A 15,260-nucleotide genomic window follows, 5' to 3' on the forward strand; every position below is an offset into this window, starting at 1 on the left:
TAGTCACCATGCTGTATCAGACAGGAGACCATGTAGTCACCATGCTGTATCAGGCTACAGGTGATAATGCTTATTGTTAAAATAGTGTACCGTCCTCTAATAAGCACCATTTACTATATAGGCCCTGAAGATATTACATTTCATCAACATGTTATTGGGCTAATTTATGACATTTAAAGGTTAAGGATATATGTCATCACTGAGAGGGGTGGCTTTACTTTTGTTCTCCAAACAACCAGTGTAAATATCAGATTGTATAGTTGGCTATGTAGAAAAAGGTACTTGCCCAGACTGCAAATGAAACACGAAATCATAACTTGGCCCAGCCAGTCATTCTCTCATTGGGGAAAGTAGTTTTCCACTTGGTACTGTGGAAAATGTACCTGAATGTCAAGCCCTGAATGGTTAGTGGTTTATGATTCTTTATAGGGGCAATACACATGTGTCTGTACAGAAACACGCCCCCTACAGACAGTAACATATAAAACTACATTATTGCACATATAATAGAAAGATGATCTCCTATAAAGTAGAGGATGACTGTAAGTACTGAACAGGAACAAGTAGTAACGTGGTAGTCATGACGACAACTATATGGACTAAAGTAGTAACGTGGTAGTCATGACGACAACTATATGGACTAAAGCAGTAACATGGTAGTCATGACGACAACAACATGGACTAAAGTAGTAACGTGGTAGTCATGACGACAACTATATGGACTAAAGTAGTAACGTGGTAGTCATGACGACAACTATATGGACTAAAGTAGTAACGTGGTAGTCACGACGACAACAACATGGACTAAAGTAGTAACGTGGTAGTCATGACGACAACTATATGGACTAAAGTAGTAACGTGGTAGTCATGACGACAACTATATGGACTAAAGTAGTAACGTGGTAGTCATGACGACAACTGTATGGACTAAAGCATTAACGTGGTAGTCATGACGACAACTATATGGACTAAAGTAGTAACGTGGTAGTCATGACGACAACTATATGGACTAAAGCAGTAACGTGGTAGTCATGACGACAACTATATGGACTAAAGTAGTAACGTGGTAGTCATGACGACAACTATATGGACTAAAGCAGTAACGTGGTAGTCATGACGACAACTATATGGACTAAAGTAGTAATGTGGTAGTCATGACGACAACTATATGAACTAAAGTAGTAATGTGGTAGTCATGACGACAACTATATGGACTAAAGCAGTAACGTGGTAGTCATGACGACAACTATATGGACTAAAGTAGTAACGTGGTAGTCATGACGACAACTGTATGGACTAAAGTAGTAACGTGGCAGTCATGACGACAACTATATGGACTAAAGCAGTAACGTGATAGTCATGACGACAACTATATGGACTAAAGTAGTAATGTGGTAGTCATGACGACAACTATATGAACTAAAGTAGTAATGTGGTAGTCATGACGACAACTATATGGACTAAAGCAGTAACGTGGTAGTCATGACGACAACTATATGGACTAAAGCAGTAACGTGGTAGTCATGACGACAACTGTATGGACTAAAGTAGTAACGTGGCAGTCATGACGACAACAACATGACCTAAAGCAGTAACATGGTAGTCATGACGACAACAACATGGACTAAAGTAGTAACGTGGTAGCACAACAACAACATGGACTAAAGCAGTAACGCGGTAGTCATGGATCTATTGAAGACTGAAAGCAACAGCCTGACTAACTGAACTCAGATCCCACAGTGGTCTAAAACCTCTGAGTCACTGTACAGCTTAGCATTACAACTCAACCACATACTAGATTTACTCACTTATTATGCTTTGTGTCCAGTGTACTATTGGTTCTTATTGTTATTATGACTGTTCCTCTCTGATGAGATAAACAACAAAATAACCATCAGAACAAAGCCACACTTTATCCTCTCCTCCTCCTCCTCCTCCTCCACCACACTGAAGCTACTGTCCTTTATCGGTGTACGGAGCCAACTCTCATCTTCTCCTCTCCTTCTCTCTCCTTCTACTTTCTTCTCTCTTCCTCTCTCTCTCTCTCTCTCTCTCTCTCTCTCTCCTAACTCCCTCTCCTCTCTTCTCCTCTCCTCTAAAGCTGTAGTTCTTCAAGTAATAGTGGCTGGGCCATCTCGCTCTGCCTGCTGGGTAGTTGTCGGAGCGTCATCTGTTTGACGATAACCACCAGGAACCCTGTTACCATGACAACCCCCAGGACCACGCCCAGGGCGGTGGCGAAGGAAGGCTGGTATCTGCCCTCCAGCGGGGTGGAGTGTGTGGGTGGGGAGGGCTCGGAGAGGAGGTCCATAACCCGGGCTAGAGAACCATTGTTGGGGCGGGGCCGGACAGACAGGATGTGACACATGAGGGGGTAGAGGTCAACGGAACGCATGGAACTCTTCACGTAGTCCTGACGGAAGGCGGGGCCACGCGCCACCAAGACAGGATGCATGCTGGGTAGGGTGTTGTCGTAGCCGTGGTTACCCACTGTGAAACACAGAGAGAGAACAGCATTAAATAGGATTAAAACATTTAGAACAGCTTTACCTTTAATTAGCTGTCATTGTGGACTGAATCCTAATATTGGTAACTCTAAATGTTTAACGGACAGCCTAAAGATCTGAACTTGTGAAAGTCTGAGAGTTACAATAATACTGCATATTTCAAAATTGGAATTTCAGTTGATCTAGTATTTCCTTACACATGTGTGGTCCTGTGGTTCTGTTCTGGGTGATGGTCCAGCCCTCCTTGGCCTCATAATTATGGGCATGATCCTGTTGTTGTGACGGTAGTGGAGACGCTCGGGGATCTGTTCCCTCCTATACACCACCATGTTGGGATTGGCCTCAACCAGCGCACTGTACACCTCCTCTAACTTACCTACAGGACAGGTGAGACAGACAGTTACTATACACCTCCTCTAATGTACCTACAGGACAGGTGGGACAGTCCCTTCTCTAGGCAGCATCCCCAGGATCTTACCTCCTCTAGGCAGCATCCCCAGGATCTTACCTCCTCTAGGCAGCATCCCCAGGATCTTACCTCCTCTAGGCAGCATCCCCAGGATCTTACCTCCTCTAGGCAGCATCCCCAGGATCGTACCTCCTCTAGGCAGCATCCCCAGGATCTTACCTCCTCTAGGCAGCATCCCCAGGATCGTACCTCCTCTAGGCAGCATCCCCAGGATCGTACCTCCTCTAGGCAGCATCCCCAGGATCTTACCTCCTCTAGGCAGCATCCCCAGGATCTTACCTCCTCTAGGCAGCATCCCCAGGATCTTACCTCCTCTAGGCAGCATCCCCAGGATCTTACCTCCTCTAGGCAGCATCCCCAGGATCTTACCTCCTCTAGGCAGCATCCCCAGGATCTTACCTCCTCTAGGCAGCATCCCCAGGATCTTACCTCCTCTAGGCAGCATCCCCAGGATCGTACCTCCTCTAGGCAGCATCCCCAGGATCTTACCTCCTCTAGGCAGCATCCCCAGGATCTTACCTCCTCTAGGCAGCATCCCCAGGATCTTACCTCCTCTAGGCAGCATCCCCAGGATCTTACCTCCTCTAGGCAGCATCCCCAGGATCTTACCTCCTCTAGGCAGCATCCCCAGGATCTTACCTCCTCTAGGCAGCATCCCCAGGATCTTACCTCCTCTAGGCAGCATCCCCAGGATCTTACCTCCTCTAGGCAGCATCCCCAGGATCTTACCTCCTCTAGGCAGCATCCCCAGGATCTTACCTCCTCTAGGCAGCATCCCCAGGATCTTACCTCCTCTAGGCAGCATCCCCAGGATCTTACCTCCTCTAGGCAGCATCCCCAGGATCTTACCTCCTCTAGGCAGCATCCCCAGGATCTTACCTCCTCTAGGCAGCATCCCCAGGATCTTACCTCCTCTAGGCAGCATCCCCAGGATCTTACCTCCTCTAGGCAGCATCCCCAGGATCTTACCTCCTCTAGGCAGCATCCCCAGGATCTTACCTCCTCTAGGCAGCATCCCCAGGAGCTTACCTCCTCTAGGCAGCATCCCCAGGAGCTTACCTCCTCTAGGCAGCATCCCCAGGAGCTTACCTCCTCTAGGCAGCATCCCCAGGAGCTTACCTCCTCTAGGCAGCATCCCCAGGATCTTACCGTCTCTAGGCAGTATCCCCACCACAGGACTCTTGTCCACCCAGGTGTAGAGGTCTCTGTCCAGGTATTGGTCCAGCTCAATCACCTTGTCTTTGGAGAGCTGGGTCATGCCATGATCACTGGTCACAATCAGGTTCACACTTTCGTACAGACCTAGGAATGCAGTCAAAACACAACTAATTACATTTAAATTGACCAATAATTAAATATTTATTTAGTGAATTGATCAATTACATGCGTTTCTTGCTAAATTGATTAAAGCACAAGGTAATCTTTCTAAATTGGGTAGTGCATCATCAGCTCCTCTTGTCGTGTCAGTCATTGCAGACCTTAGAGAGTTATGTATAGCTGGTCAGAAATGGCCAGATCAACTATCCCCGTCAGCTCATGTTTTTTAGCCTCATAGATTTTGTAGTAATGTTCGAGTGTCTCAAATATGACGAGTACACATAAAACATGGCAAAATACATAGAATCGCATGAAAATATGCTTTAAAACTGCAAAATGTTATCTGCAACCCCATGACAAAATGTTCTCTGTACCCCCATGACAAAATGTTCTCTGTAACCCCATGACAAAATGTTCTCTGTACCCCCATGACAAAATGTTCTCTGTACCCCCATGACAAAATGTTCTCTGTACCCCCATGACAAACTGTTCTCTGTACCCCAATGACAAACTGTTCTCTGTACCCCCATGACAAAATGTTCTCTGTACCCCCATGACAAAATGTTCTCTGTACCCCCATGACAAACTGTTCTCTGTACCCCCATGACAAACTGTTATCTGTACCCCCATGACAAACTGTTATCTGTACCCCCATGACAAAATGTTCTCTGTACCCCCATGACAAAATGTTCTCTGTACCCCCATGACAAAATGTTCTCTGTACCCCCATGACAAAATGTTCTCTGTAACCCCATGACAAACTGTTATCCGTACCCCCATGACAAAATGTTATCCGTACCCCCATGACAAAATGTTATCCGTACCCCCATGACAAAATGTTATCCGTACCCCCATGACAAACTGTTATCCGTACCCCCATGACAAACTGTTATCCGTACCCCCATGACAAACTGTTATCCGTACCCCCATGACAAACTGTTATCCGTACCCCCATGACAAACTGTTATCCGTACCCCCATGACAAACTGTTATCCGTACCCCCATGACAAACTGTTATCCGTACCCCCATGACAAACTGTTATCCGTACCCCCATGACAAACTGTTATCCGTACCCCCATGACAAAATGTTATCCGTACCCCCATGACAAAATGTTATCCGTACCCCCATGACAAAATGTTATCCGTACCCCCATGACAAAATGTGTAGATTAGCAGGAAATACGATGTAAACCTGCAACATGTTCTCTCTGCCAACAAGAGGGGGTGAAGGGGGGGCAGTTTAATGCTGGAAGGGGGGGTGAACAGTTTAATACTGGAAGGGGGGGGATGATCAGTTTAATACTGGAAGGGGGGGGATGATCAGTTTAATACTGGAAGGGGGGTGAACAGTTTAATACTGGAAGGGGGGCTGAACAGTTTAATACTGGAAGAGGGGGCTGAACAGTTTAATACTGGAAGGTAAGGGTGAACAGTTTAATACTGGAAGGGGGTGAACAGGGTGAACAGTTTAATACTGGAAGGGGGTGAACAGTTTAATACTGGAAGGGGGGTGAACAGTTTAATACTGGAAGGGGGGCTGAACAGTTTAATACTGGAAGGGGGGTGAACAGTTTAATACTGGAAGGGGGGTGAACAGTTTAATACTGGAAGGGGGTGAACAGTTTAATACTGGAAAGGGGGTGAACAGTTTAATACTGGAAGGGGGGTGAACAGTTTAATACTGGAAGGGGGGTGAACAGTTTAATACTGGAAGGGGGTTGAACAGTTTAATACTGGAAAGGGGGTGAACAGTTTAATACTGGAAGGGGGTGAACAGTTTACTACTGGAAGGGGGTTGAACAGTTTAATACTGGAAGGGGGGTGAACAGTTTAATACTGGAAGGGGGGTGAACAGTTTAATACTGGAAGGGGGTGAACAGTTTACTACTGGAAGGGGGTTGAACAGTTTAATACTGGAAGGGGGTGAACAGTTTAATACTGGAAGGGGGGTGAACAGTTTAATACTGGAAGGGGGTGAACAGTTTAATACTGGAAGGGGGGGTGAACAGTTTAATACTGGAAGGGGGGTGAACAGTTTAATACTGGAAGGGGGGTGAACAGTTTAATACTGGAAGGGGGTGAACAGTTTACTACTGGAAGGGGGGTTGAACAGTTTAATACTGGAAGGGGGGTGAACAGTTTAATACTGGAAGGGGGGTGAACAGTTTAATACTGGAAGGGGGTGAACAGTTTAATACTGGAAGGGGGTGAACAGTTTAATACTGGAAGGGGGGTGAACAGTTTAATACTGGAAGGAGGGGGTGAATAGTTTAATACTGGGAGGGGCGGGGGTGAACAGTTGTCACAGTGCTTGTGCCTATACAAATAGACATTGCTTATCTAGATCATAATGTATAATGTACATAGACAGCAGGTACAGACCCATCTTGCGCAGCTCATTGCGGAGGAAGCCCAGCTTGTCGTCGATATCAGCAATGACCGCGTCCATTAGAGGGTTCTCTGGGCCCAGGTTGTGACCGCTCTCGTCAGGCTCCTCCCAGTATAACACGCCAAAGTCCACACCCCCCTGCACAGACTGAACCCCCTCCCCTGGCCTCTCCCCCATCAGCCAGGCAACCATCGTCTCCACGCGCCTCTCGAAGCTCAGCGAAGCGTTGTACGGAAGGTAGCGTGACGGGTACGCCCCCCCGATCTCCACGTCCGACCCCGGCCACATCACCCCGCCACTCCGCCCACCCTGCTTCTGATTGGTCACCCACAGAGGCTCTGCCCCAGCCCACCAGCGTGGCTCGTAGGCGCTATGCGTCTCCATGGAGAAGGAGGCATTAAGGTCTGGGTCGTACATCTCGTTACCCACGATGCCATGAGTCTCGGCATGCAGCCCGGTGACCAGGGTGTAGTGGTCAGGGAAGGTTTTGGTGATGTAGGTGTTCTCAACCTGCTCAACAATTGACCCTTCCTCCATCAGGGCATGGAAGTTAGGGGTGGGGACACGGTTCACATAGTCCCAGCGGAACCCATCGAAGGACAACAGCAGTAGCTTGGGCCGAGCCCCTCTGGTGGCCTGGTGGTGAGGATGGAGGGGGTGTCCTGGGGTATAGAGAGAGGAGAGGGTAATGTTAGAATGACAACAGGCAACATAAAGCCTGCAACAAGAGGGACCAACACTGCTAGTAAAGGGGTAGGCAATGTATATCTCTTGCATTTGTCCCATGCTCCCTGGTCCTTGACCTTGCCCCATGCTCCCTGGTCCTTGACCCTACCCCAATGCTCCCTGCCCCATGCTCCCTGGTCCATGCTCCCTGGTCCATGCTCCCTGGTCCATGCTCCCTGGTCCATGCTCCCTGGTCCTTGACCTTGTCCCATGCTCCCTGGTCCTTGACCCTACCTACCCCAATGCTCCCTGCCCCTTGCTCCCTGGTCCTTGACCTTGCCCCATGCTCCCCGGTCCTTGACCCTACCCCAATGCTCCCTGCCCCATGCTCCCTGGTCCTTGACCTTGCCCCATGCTCCCTGGTCCTTGACCCTACCCCATGCTCCCTGCCCCATGCTCCCGGGTCCTTGACCCTGCCCCATGCTCCCTGCCCCATGCTCCCTACCCCATGCCCCCTGGTCCTTGACCCTGCCCCATGCTCCCTGGTCCTTGACCCTGCCCCACGCTCCCTGGTCCTTGACCCTGCCCCATGCTCCCTGGTCCTTGACCCTGCCCCATGCTCCCTGGTCCTTGACCCTACCCCATGCTCCCTGGTCCTTGACCCTACCCCATGCTCCCTGGTCCTTGACCCTGCCCCATGCTCCCTGGTCCTTGACCCTGCCCCATGCTCCCTGCCCCATGCTCCCTGCTCCCTGGTTCTTGACCCTGTCCCATGCTCTCTGCCCCATGCTCCCTGCCCCATGCTCCCTGGTCCTTGACCCTACCCCATGCTCCCTGCCCCAATACTCCCTGTCCCATGCCCCCTGCCCCAATGCTCCCTGCCCCATGCTCTCTGCCCCAGGCTCCCTGCCCCAGGCTCCCTGGTCCTTGACCCTACCCCATGCTCCATGCCCCAATGCTCAATGCCCCATGCTCCCTGGTCCTTGACCCTACCCCATGCTCCCTGCCCCAATGCTCCCTGTCCCATGTTCCCTGTCCCATGCTCCCTGGTCCTTGACCCTACCCCATGCTCCCTGCCCCATCCTCCCTGGTCCTTGACCCTACCCCATGCTCCCTGGTCCTTGACCCTACCCCATGCTCCCTGCCCCATGCTCCCTGGTCCTTGACCCTGCCCCAATGCTCCCTGTCCCATGTTCCCTGCCCCATGCTCCCTGCCCCATGCTCCCTGCCCCATGCTCCCTGCCCCATGCTCCCTGGTCCTTGACCCTACCCCATGCTCCCTGCCCCAATGCTCCCTGCCCCATGCTCCCTGGTCCTTGACCCTGCCCCATGCTCCCTGGTCCTTGACCCTACCCCATGCTCCCTGCCCCAATGCTCCCTGTCCCATGTTCCCTGTCCCATGCTCCCTGGTCCTTGACCCTAACCCATGCTCCCTGCCCCATGCTCCCTGGTCCTTAACCCTACCCCATGCTCCCTGCCCCATGCTCCCTGTCCCATGTTCCCTGCCCAATGCTCCCTACCCCATGCTCCCTACCCCATGTTCCCTGCCCAATGCTCCCTACCCAATGTTCCCTGTCCCATGCTCCCTGTCCCATGCTCCCTGTCCCATGCTCCCTGTCCCATGCTCCCTGTCCCATGCTCCCTGCCCCATGCTCCCTGTCCCATGCTCACTGCCCCATGCTCCCTGGTCCTTGACCCTGCCCCAATGCTCCCTGTCCCATGTTCCCTGCCCCATGCTCCCTGCCCCATGCTCCCTGGTCCTTGACCCTACCCCATGCTCCCTGCCCCATGTTCCCTGCCCCATGTTCCCTGCCCAATGTTCCCTGTCCCATGTTCCCTGTCCCATGCTCCCTGTCCCATGCTCCCTGTCCCATGCTCCCTGTCCCATGCTCCCTGCCCCATGCTCCCTGTCCCATGCTCACTGCCCCATGCTCCCTGGTCCTTGACCCTGCCCCAATGCTCCCTGTCCCATGTTCCCTGCCCCATGCTCCCTGCCCCATGCTCCCTGGTCCTTGACCCTACCCCATGCTCCCTGCCCCAATGCTCCCTGTCACATGCTCTCTGCCCCAGGCTCCCTGCCCCATGCTCCCTGGTCCTTGACCCTACCCCATGCTCCCTGCCCCAATGCTCCCTGCCCCATGCTCCCTGGTCCTTGACCCTACCCCATGCTCCCTGCCCCATGCTCCCTGGTCCTTGACCCTACCCCATGCTCCCTTCCCCAATGCTCCCTGTCCCATATTCCCTGTCCCATGCTCCCTGGTCCTTGACCCTACCCCATACTCCCTACCCCATGCTCCCTGCCCCATGCTCCCTGCCCCATGCTCCCTGACCCATGCTCCCTGCCCCATGCTCCCTGCCCCATGCTCCCTGTCCCATGCTCCCTGTCCCATGCTCCCTGCCCCATGTTCCCTGCCCCATGCTCCCTGGTCCTTGACCCTACCCCATGCTCCCTGCCCCATCCTCCCTGGTCCTTGACCCTACCCCATGCTCCCTGGTCCTTGACCCTACCCCATGCTCCCTGCCCCAATGCTCCCTGTCCCATGTTCCCTGTCCCATGCTCCCTGGTCCTTGACCCTACCCCATGCTCCCTGCCCCATGCTCCCTGGTCCTTGACCCTGCCCCAATGCTCCCTGTCCCATGTTCCCTGCCCCATGCTCCCTGCCCCATTTTCCCTGCCCCATGCTCCCTGGTCCTTGACCCTACCCCATGCTCCCTGCCCCAATGCTCCCTGCCCCATGCTCCCTGGTCCTTGACCCTGCCCCATGCTCCCTGGTCCTTGACCCTACCCCATGCTCCCTGCCCCAATGCTCCCTGTCCCATGTTCCCTGTCCCATGCTCCCTGGTCCTTGACCCTAACCCATGCTCCCTGCCCCATGCTCCCTGGTCCTTAACCCTACCCCATGCTCCCTGCCCCATGCTCCCTGTCCCATGTTCCCTGCCCAATGCTCCCTACCCCATGCTCCCTACCCCATGTTCCCTGTCCCATGCTCCCTGCCCAATGCTCCCTACCCCATGTTCCCTGTCCCATGCTCCCTGTCCCATGCTCCCTGTCCCATGCTCCCTGCCCCATGCTCCCTGTCCCATGCTCCCTGCCCCATGCTCCCTGTCCGATGCTCACTGCCCCATGCTCCCTGGTCCTTGACCCTGCCCCAATGCTCCCTGTCCCATGTTCCCTGCCCCATGCTCCCTGCCCCATGCTCCCTGGTCCTTGACCCTACCCCATGCTCCCTGCCCCAATGCTCCCTGTCCCATGCTCTCTGCCCCAGGCTCCCTGCCCCATGCTCCCTGGTCCTTGACCCTACCCCATGCTCCCTGCCCCAATGCTCCCTGCCCCATGCTCCCTGGTCCTTGACCCTACCCCATGCTCCCTGCCCCATGCTCCCTGGTCCTTGACCCTACCCCATGCTCCCTTCCCCAATGCTCCCTGTCCCATATTCCCTGTCCCATGCTCCCTGGTCCTTGACCCTACCCCATACTCCCTGCCCAATGCTCCCTACCCCATGCTCCCTACCCCATGCTCCCTACCCCATGCTCCCTGCCCCATGCTCCCTGCCCCATGCTCCCTGCCCCATGCTCCCTGCCCCATGCTCCCTGTCCCATGCTCCCTGTCCCATGCTCCCTGCCCCATGTTCCCTGCCCCATGTTCCCTGCCCCATGCTCCCTGTCCCATGCTCCCTGTCCCATGCTCCCTGCCCCATGTTCCCTGCCCCATGTTCCCTGTCCCATGTTCCCTGTCCCATGCTCCCTGACCCTGTCCCATGCTCCCTACCCCATGCTCCCTGGTCCTTGACCCTACCCCATGCTCCCTACCCCATGCTCCCTTTTCCTTGACCCTACCCCATGCTCCCTGCCCCCTACCCCCTGACCCCGGGTCCTTGACCTTACCCCATGCTCCCGGGTCCTTGACCCTACTCCATGCTCCCTGACCCTACCTTGGTGTCCATGGCGGTCCATCTGTAGGGAGGCCAGAGGCAGGGTCAGGGTTAAGGTTATAAGCCATCCCAGATAGCAGCTTCCTCCTCTTCGTGAGCTGCAACCCAGCATTACACTCCACAACATCATACCACCCTGTAATACAAACTGCAGTATAGTGTTGTGGTTAATATAGACAGTGTTGAGTACAGTGTTGTGGTTAATATAGACAGTGTTGAGTACAGTGTTGTGGTTAATATAGACAGTGTTGAATACAGTGTTGAGTACAGTGCTGTGGATAATATAGACAGTGTTGAGTACAGTGTTGTGGTTAATATAGACAGTGTTGAGTACAGTGTTGTGGTTAATATAGACAGTGTTGAGTACAGGGTTGTGGTTAATATAGACAGTGTTGAGTACAGTGTTGTGGTTAATATAGACAGTGTTGAATATAGTGTTGTGGTTAATATAGACAGTGTTGAATATAGTGTTGTGGTTAATATAGACAGTGTTGAATATAGTGTTGTGGTTAATATAGACAGTGTTGAGTACAGTGTTGAGTACAGTGTTGTGGTTAATATAGACAGTGTGGAGTACAGTGTTGTGGTTAATATAGACAGTGTTGAGTACAGGGTTGTGGTTAATATAGACAGTGTTGAGTACAGTGTTGTGGTTAATATAGACAGTGTTGAATATAGTGTTGTGGTTAATATAGACAGTGTTGAATATAGTGTTGTGGTTAATATAGACAGTGTTGAATATAGTGTTGTGGTTAATATAGACAGTGTTGAGTACAGTGTTGAGTACAGTGTTGTGGTTAATATAGACAGTGTTGAGTACAGTGTTGAGTGTCCAGTAGTGTGTCTACATGCACTTCGCTATGTATCCTCCTTGTCTTGTTTACAAACACGTTGTGACTTGCTACAGTAACCTGGCCTATGTGCTTGGAGAAGAGACGGCTACTAGTCCTGCGTTACTGCTACAGTGTACAGTAGAATGATGTTGCACAACATGCTTATTACTGCACTCTTATTAAACAATGTACAAACAATGAAAATCCATATGAAACGAGTGCTAAAGCAAACCCACTCACAGCTGCACCGTACACATCACATTGCAACGAGTAAAACGACAGACAGTAGGACTGTTATGATGTATGTAATGACAGCGGTCACCTCGACCTCCGAATAATGCAACAGTCGGAAATGTAACCAATATACCGCTAGCAGTAGCTCGGTATTGACCTACTGCAGAATGGTATTATTATGGTATTCATCATCAGCTGTTGCTGCCCAACTGTCACCCCATAACACGGTCAAAGGGAGACGTTCATAATAATGTATAATGAATAATAATAAACGTCGTTTTAGAGTGCGGATATTTATAAAGACTAAAAAAGACGAACTAAAGTCAAACTTACCTTCTTATCTGCTCTGTGCAAGATCTCTCTGCTATTTCTGCAACACGCACAAATAAACAGTGTTGGCTACAAGGAAGTCCCGCCCATATACAGCAGTCTCCAATTGCAAAGCGCAAATGTTATTCTATTCAAGAGACTGAATAGTGGCTTATTTAATTAAATGTTAACGTAATATAAGATATCGACGTGCGTCAACTATAAAAGCTATGCTGCAAGTGCTAAACGGACTGCTGCTGTATAGTCTGAAAACACTGAGTGAAAAAAGCACCTGTCTGAATGACGTAATGGACCTCCGTATTCATTACCCAGACACACTGTCGTCGACTAAAGACGTACACCCTCCCGACGGTACCGAGCCCTTACGGCAGGGTTTCTCAAAATCGGTTTCCTGCCCCCACCCAAAAATAACCAAAGCTTGATCACTACACTTGTTCTGTGTAGTGCTAGTGCCCCCCCCCCACAAAAAAAACCGTGCACCGGGAGATGGGGGGCAGGACCGAGTTTGCGAAACCCTGATCTACTGAATAGACCAGAGACACTGTAACCAAGTGGTTCTCAAACTGTGGGGTGCGCCCCGTGGTTGTCACGCAGGGTCAGCTGGAGGGGCGCGGGGGTAATGTCCAGATCAACTATCCCAAGTCAGCTCACGTTTTTTATTCCATAGATATTGTGGTAGTTTTCGAGTCTCTCAAATATCACATTAATACACAATAGACATGGAAAAAGGAATAGAATTGCAAGAGAATGTGCTTTAAAACCAGTGGTGGAAAAAGTACCCAATTGTCATACTTGAGTAAAAGTAATGATACCCTTAATAGATAATGACTCAGGTAAAAGTCACCCGGTAAAATTCTACTTGAGTAAAAGTCTAAAACTATTTGGTTTTACATATACTTATGCATCACATGTAAATATAATTGATACAATATACTTAAGTATCAAAAGTAAAAGTACTTAAGTACTTTACACCACTTCTTTAAACCGTAACTGTAACTAATCATTAAATGCAAACAGATATTTTGATTAGCGAGGTAGCTAAGTAGCTAACATTACCTAGCTAACGTTAACTAGCTTGTACAAAGTCCAGTAGCTAACCTCTGTAGCTAGCGAACACCAGTCAGCTGAAAGATAGCTGGCTAACGAACAGTGGAAGAAGGTAGCAAGCCAATTTCTGACATTATACCAGTAAGAGTAAGCGATATCCAGTTGAATGGCAAAGATTTACTAGATAAGAAATTCAACAATTGTTTATTATGGGATATTTTCTACAGGAAGTCTATTCCCTCTGCAATATTTTGTTGAGCTTCATTGTTTGATGTAGACTGGCGCTATGCTTGGCTCACTCAGAACAAATGTATGGTGATGACCAATAACGTAAAGGAGATCTCCTTTAAGATGCTCCATAGATTCTTAAAGGAGATCTCATTTAAGATGCTCCATAGATTCTTAAAAGAGATCTCCTTTAAGATGCTCCATAGATTCTTAAAGGAGATCTCATTTAAGATGCTCCATAGATTCTTAAAAGAGATCTCCTTTAAGATGCTCCATAGATTCTTAAAGGAGATCTCATTTAAGATGCTCCATAGATTCTTAAAAGAGATCTCCTTTAAGATGCTCCATAGATTCTATCCGTGTCGTAGCTTGATTTCTAAATATATACCTGATGTTACCAGTGAATGCAGTTTTTGTGAACTAGAAACTGAATCTATTGAACACGTATTCTGTCATTGTTTACATAGTGAAGTGTTCTGGACTGATGTAAAACTATATCTTGGCAACATAATGCATACAACCATTGAAATATCTAAGTTTGACATGTTCTTTTCACAATACTGAATCCACAATTTAACGTGAAAATGTCATACATCTCTTTATTTTATCAGGAAAATGTTTCATACACAAATCAAACTTGATGAAGATTTGGTTTAACTTGACATCTGATTTAGAATTATTAAAATGTATACACACAAAATAAATTATTTATTCGCTACATGTCTGTATTTGAATTGATATAATGTGGATTTGCATTATTTTATATTTTTTCTTATTTCTTTGTGGAATTTTTTAGTGTTTTGCATGTTACTGTTTAATAGTGAAAGATGAGAACTAACGTTGGCTAGATAGCTAACCAACTTGCGAGGACATCTAGATAGCTATATTTAGCCAAGAACGGTTTTTCATATTACGGATGAAGTCATCATGTGTAAATTGCTGACCTAAAAACCATGTGTGTAATCAGAGCACAAAACAAATATGCACAAATAAAGTGAGCGAGCGTCCTTGGCTGCTTATAGCCAGTTAGCTCGGTAACGGTAAGACTGTAACTTAAGCGAACGCGTATGGCCAGTTCACGCACCACAATATACTGTGTCCTTGCCTTGTCACATCTAAAGCATGTCTTGAATTATTATTTTTGGTGGCTCTGTCGCATCCACAATAATATCTATCTTCCTGGACCTTCTCTCCACCTTGGCAGTGCCCTTAATTACCACAGCTATAAAGGCCACAAAGTCCACCTTCTCTCCACCTTGGCAGTGCCCTTAATTACCACAGCTATAAAGGCCACAAAGTCCACCTTC

General features: G+C 49.5%; 1 protein-coding gene across 1 annotated transcript; it reads right to left on the reverse strand.

Moving 5' to 3' along the window:
- Positions 1-381: 381 nt before the first annotated feature.
- enpp5 (ectonucleotide pyrophosphatase/phosphodiesterase 5) lies at positions 382-12,853 on the reverse strand. The gene is given in 7 exon segments (XM_046299461.1): positions 382-2,490; positions 2,705-2,761; positions 2,764-2,883; positions 4,126-4,278; positions 6,677-7,345; positions 11,282-11,429; positions 12,682-12,853. Coding segments are annotated over 6 exon segments (1,524 nt in total). The 5' UTR covers positions 11,412-11,429; positions 12,682-12,853; the 3' UTR covers positions 382-2,095.
- Between the last annotated feature and the right edge of the window lie 2,407 nt (positions 12,854-15,260).

The sequence above is a fragment of the Oncorhynchus gorbuscha genome, linkage group LG14 (genome assembly GCF_021184085.1).
Source record: "Oncorhynchus gorbuscha isolate QuinsamMale2020 ecotype Even-year linkage group LG14, OgorEven_v1.0, whole genome shotgun sequence".
Taxonomy (NCBI): domain Eukaryota; kingdom Metazoa; phylum Chordata; class Actinopteri; order Salmoniformes; family Salmonidae; genus Oncorhynchus; species Oncorhynchus gorbuscha.